The sequence below is a fragment of the Elephantulus edwardii genome, unplaced genomic scaffold, assembly GCF_000299155.1.
Source record: "Elephantulus edwardii isolate Elephantulus edwardi_28Jun2011 unplaced genomic scaffold, EleEdw1.0 scaffold00044, whole genome shotgun sequence".
Taxonomy (NCBI): domain Eukaryota; kingdom Metazoa; phylum Chordata; class Mammalia; order Macroscelidea; family Macroscelididae; genus Elephantulus; species Elephantulus edwardii.
This window is the reverse complement of record NW_006399794.1, coordinates 9022283-9027629: the sequence shown is the minus strand read 5'-3', so window position 1 is coordinate 9027629 and position 5347 is coordinate 9022283. Positions and strand designations below refer to the sequence as shown.

Genomic DNA, 5347 nt, shown 5'->3' with positions numbered 1-5347 from the left:
ATTTGACTGTGTGGATCATAACAAATTGTGACTTAACATTTGGAAGAATGAGAATCACAGAACACTGAATTGTACTCATGTGAAACCTATAACAAGAAGCTGTTGTCTGAATGGAGCATGGTTTAAAGTCAAGAAAGGTGTGCATCTGGGCTGTATTCTTTATCCATACTTGTACAATCTCTGTGCTGAGCAAATCATTTTAGAAGAAGACTTTATGAAGAAGAATATGACATCAGGATTGGAGGAAGACTCATCCACAGCCTGTGTTATGCAGAAGACACAGATCTGCTAGTTGAAAGTGAGGAGGACTTGAAGAAGATCAAGGCCTACAGCCTTCAAGATGGATTACATATCAACATCAAGAAGACAAATTTTCATCACCGAGTCAATAGACAACATCCTGATGGATGGAGAAAAGATTGAAATTGTCAATGATTTACCCTCACTTAGATTAATAATCAGCATCCTTGGTACTAACAGTTAGGAAATCAAAAGACATGTTGCATTGGGAAAATATGTTGTCAAGGATCTTTCCAAAGTGCTGAAGAGCAAGGATGTTATTTTAATGATTAAGATTTACCTTATCTAAGTTATGGTCTTTTAAATCACTTTCTATGCATCTGAGAGTTGGACAGTGAATAAAGATGACAGGGAAAAATTGTCTTTGAGTTGTGGTACTGGTGGAGAGCACTAAAGATCCTATGGGCTGCCAAGAGAATAAACAGCTATGTCTTGGAGATAGTGCAGCTAGGGTGCTCATTACAGGGAAGGAGGTGTGTGAAACTTCATCTCACACACTTTGGGCATTTTAGTAGGCAGTACCAGGACATCACGGGAAAGGACATGTGAAGGCAAAGTGAAGGGTCAGCAAAGAGAGAAGAGCCGCTCTTTTCCGGTTACTGCGGCGCTAGCAACCATGAGCAGCAAAGTCTCTCGCGACACCCTCTACGAGGCGGTGCGGGAATTCCTGCACGGGAACCAGCGCAAACGCAGAAGGTTTTTGGGGACTGTGGAGCTGCAGATAAGTTTGAAGAACTATGACCCTCAAAAGGACAAGCGTTTCTCGGGGACCGTCAGGCTAAAGTCCACCCCACGCCCCAAGTTCTCTGTGTGTGTTCTTGGGGATCAGCAGCACTGTGATGAAGCCGAAGCTGTGGATATCACCCACATGGACATCGAAGCGCTGAGAAAACTCAACAAGAATAAGAAACTGGTCAAAAAGCTGGCCAAGAAGTATGATGCCTTTTTGGCCTCTGAATCCCTGATCAAGCAGATCCCAAGAATCCTAGGTCCAGGGTTGAATAAGGCTGGCAAGTTCCCTTCTCTGCTGACCCACAATGAGAACATGGTGGCAAAAGTAGACGAGGTGAAGTCCACCATCAAATTCCAGATGAAAAAGTTCCTGTGTCTGGCAGTGGCTGTTGGCCATGTGAAGATGACAGATGAAGAACTTGTTTACAACATCCACCTGGCTGTCAACTTTCTGGTTTCATTGCTAAAGAAGAATTGGCAGAATGTTCGGGCTTTGTATATCAAGAGCACCATGGGCAAGCCCCAGTGTCTGTCCTAAGATACAGCTCAATAAATCTTACTGTTTATACAAAAAAAAAAAGAGGGAAGAGCCTCAATCAGATGGATTGACACAGTGAGACTAACAGTCGGATCAAGTATGGCAGAGATGATGAAGATGGCACAGGGTAGGGCAAGGTTCAGAGGTCATCCATAGTTGTTCATACTATTGTTCCTAGAATTGCTATAATTTGCAATCAACTTGATGATACCTAATAACAATGAAAGCAAAGCCATTCTGTAGAAAGATCTTTATTCTCATGAAGATTTTTAACCTCAGAAATCTTATGTGACAATTTTATTGTCTTTTAAAGTGTCAGTATAATTTGAAGTTGTCTGACATATTTTTGGGCTTGTTGCAAGGAGGGTTCAATCCTTGGAGAGGGAAGTCATGCTTGGAAGGGTGGAGGCATGTAGGAAGGTAGGGAGATTATCAATGAGATGGATTGATACAGTGGCTGAAGTAATGAGGGTAGTTGGAGATAGTAAAGTTGGCAAAGGATAGAGCAGGTTTCAGGGCTGTTGTACATGGAGTTGCCATAAGTTGCAAGCGACTCAATGGCACATAACAGCAACATGATTTGGAGGGGTTATTTTTTTATCATGATTGCTGGGTTAAACTTATCCATATTATTATTCTTAAAGGTCTTTTTGAAACTTGGTCTTGAATAAATGGATTTTCAAAAGTCACCTTAGAATCAAAAGGTCTAGATAAATTAGAAATAATATCTGTTGCTGATATTGTTATGTACTGTTGGGTTAGAACTGACTCATAGTTGACCCTACTGTGGGTTTTCAGAGGCAGTAAATAGACGGTTCATCTTTCTCTCACAGAATAGATGCTGTATTTGAACTGTGTACCTTTAGGTTGGCAATGCATTTCCTTACCACTAAGCCATCAGAGTTCTGAACCACTCATTGTATTTTTTAAACTATCTATTTGAAATTTTAGGGAGGTTATATGCCAGGGATGTATCCTATCTCCATAACTTTTCAGTCTACAGGCAGAACAGATCATCCAGGAGTATGGGCTGTCTGAGGAGGAATGTGACATCAGGATTGAAGGAAGACTCAACAACAGATGATCAACAGATGATCAACTCATCAACAGCAGATGACACAACCCTGCTTGCTGAAACTGAAGAGGATCTGAAGCACTTGCTACAGAAGGTCAAGAACTGTAGCCTTCAAAAATGGATTGAAGGTCAACATCAAGAAAACAAAGATTCTCACCAGTGGGCAGCATTATGATGGTGAAGAGATTGAGATTGTTAACAGCTTTAGGTTGCTTGGCTCCACAATCAACACTCTTGGTACTAGCAGCCAGTAAATCAAAAGACAAGTTACATTGAAAAAGTTGGCTGTTAGGGACCGATCCAGAGTATTGAAGTGCAACGATATCAGTCTGGAGACTAAGGTGCTCCTGACCCAGGCCATAGTATTCACATTTACTTGCTATGCATCAGAGAGCTGGACAATGACAAGGGATGAAAGAAAAAGAATTGATGCCTTTGAGCTGTGGTGTTGGAGTATTGAACATACCATGGACTGCCAGGAGAACAAACAGGATTGTCCTAGGGAAGGTGAGAGTAGGCTGTTCCTTGGAGGCAAGAATTCTGAGGCTTTGTCTGACATACTTTGGACATGTTGCAAGGAGGGACCAGTCTTCAGAGAGGAACATCATGCTTGGAAGGGTGGAGGGACAGAGAAAGAGACAAAGACCATCGATGAAATGGATTGATTCAGTGACTGGGGTAATGGGAGTAGGTGTGTCAGAGACAGTAAAGTTGGCCAAGGCTAGAGCATGTTTCAGGGCTATTGTTCAGGTCCCTATGAATTGCAAGTGACTCAACGACACATAACAAGTTAGCAATTTCAATAACAGAAGCTCCAGATGTCACCTATAGCTACAATATAGGATTGGGTATTATTGTCATGACAGGAGTCCAGAATGAGGGCTGCACAGTGCAGTGGACTTGGGAGGAGGGATTTCATAACAATGAAAGAGTTTTACTTATCAAGGAGAAAATTTTGGGCAGGCAGAGAAGTGCAACAATGAATGACTCGAAACCCTAAGTTTCTGTAAACTTTCATTAAAATAAATTAAAAAAAGAAGGTCCCATTCATTTATTTTTATTGTCTCCTAGTTGTAGGGATTTTTGTGTTCTTGATGTTGAGATGCAATCGATATTGAAGGTTTTAATCTGTGACCTTCTGTAGCAAGCATTTTATAGACCTCCTCTCTTTTAACAAGCAAGGTTTTGTCATCTTCATAACGCAGGTTATTGATGAGTCTTCCTCTTTTCCTGATCTCACATTATTCTTCATAGAGTCCAATTGTTGAATGATTAACTCAGCATACAGATTGAATAGGTGAGGAGAAAAGATACAATGCTGGTGCTTTCCTGATTTTAAAGGATGTGGTGTTCCTTTGCGCTGTTCATAAAACAGCTTCTTGGTCTCAGTAAAGGTTTCATATGAGCATTAGACAAATAAAATTTACATATAAAAGTAATGAGATAAAAATATTAAGTTGTTATAATAAATGTTTTAATTCATCCAGAAGATATGCTGTGTTGCTTAACTCAAAATTGGCATCTTCAGGTAGTTTGAAGTAATTATGCCTTAATGGGAGATGAGTAATCTCCCGTGCAATTTACAATCTCTTGAAAACTCACTGGAAAATTGGCCATGAGTTGGTTCCTACTGGACAGCAATGAGTTTTGTTAGATTATTCAACTAATCATTTAGTCTCAAATGTATAAAAAGTTGCAAAACTCTTAGAAGAAAAGATTATTTACAATAAATTTAGGAAATATTGATCAACTTTATTAGCAATTAATAAGGTAAACAATGAGAACATCAATAATCATGAAGGATGTGATTAACAACCGGGATCTAATATCTATATAGACAAAAGAGTGTACTCAAAATTATTGTCTTTGCATCTCTAGGGTTTTATGGAAATTATTACCCTGGGCAGAAAGGAAATGGCCATTTTATAGTGGATAGTCAAGCATTTGAAGAGAGCAATGCAGCTAAGAACCTAGATGCTGAAAGGGTGAAGAGAAGTATTTGGAAGCCAGCCCTCAGCAGACTAATTCAGAGATGCGGTCTTCACCAGCCAGAATTCCTCACAAGTGTGGGTGAAACAAGACATCCTAAACTGCACTTACCAAATGCTTGCTACACCTTCCCTTCCCTTTTCTGTCCTTTTCTTTTCCAGCATCTGGACTTCCACAGTAGTCATCTTTGACTTCTTTGTCTCTTTCATCCCACATGAAACCAGACATTACATTCTCAAATCTTTTTCATCCGACAGAGGCTCATTTATTGATGTCCTCTTATGTGCCAAAATGACAAACTCAAAACCACTGTCAGCTAGTCAGAACCTACTCACAGCTCACCCTCCAACAGGTTTTGTGGAACCTACTCATAGCTGACTCTCCAGCCACTTTTCTGATGCTTTTCACACAGGAGGAGACTGTCCTCCTCTCTCCTGGGAGCTGCTACCTGACAGGTGTGACCATTGTGTCAGCAGGGCAACTTCAGGTGCGCTAAGCCACCATCCTTCTCCTTTTCAATAGCCCTTTCAAGCTCAAGTTTTCAAGGCAAACTTTAAACAAACCAAAAACAAAAGAAGATATGGAATATGTCATTAAAAAAACACTGAAACAAAGAATTCTGACCTAAATGGCTTTACTGGGGAATTTAATCAAACATGCAGAGAAAAGATGATACTAGTTCTCTTCTGAAACAGAGAAGGTACCAATAATTT

At 40.3% G+C, this 5347-nt stretch overlaps 1 protein-coding gene across 1 annotated transcript; it reads left to right on the top strand.

The window, feature by feature from the left end:
• The first annotated feature begins 916 nt into the window (after positions 1-916).
• Positions 917-5130, top strand: LOC102859537 (60S ribosomal protein L10a-like). The gene is made up of 2 exons (XM_006885628.1): positions 917-1429; positions 5047-5130. Exons 1-2 carry the CDS (start codon positions 917-919, stop codon positions 5128-5130), a joined length of 597 nt encoding a protein of 198 aa, XP_006885690.1.
• Positions 5131-5347: the final 217 nt, after the last annotated feature.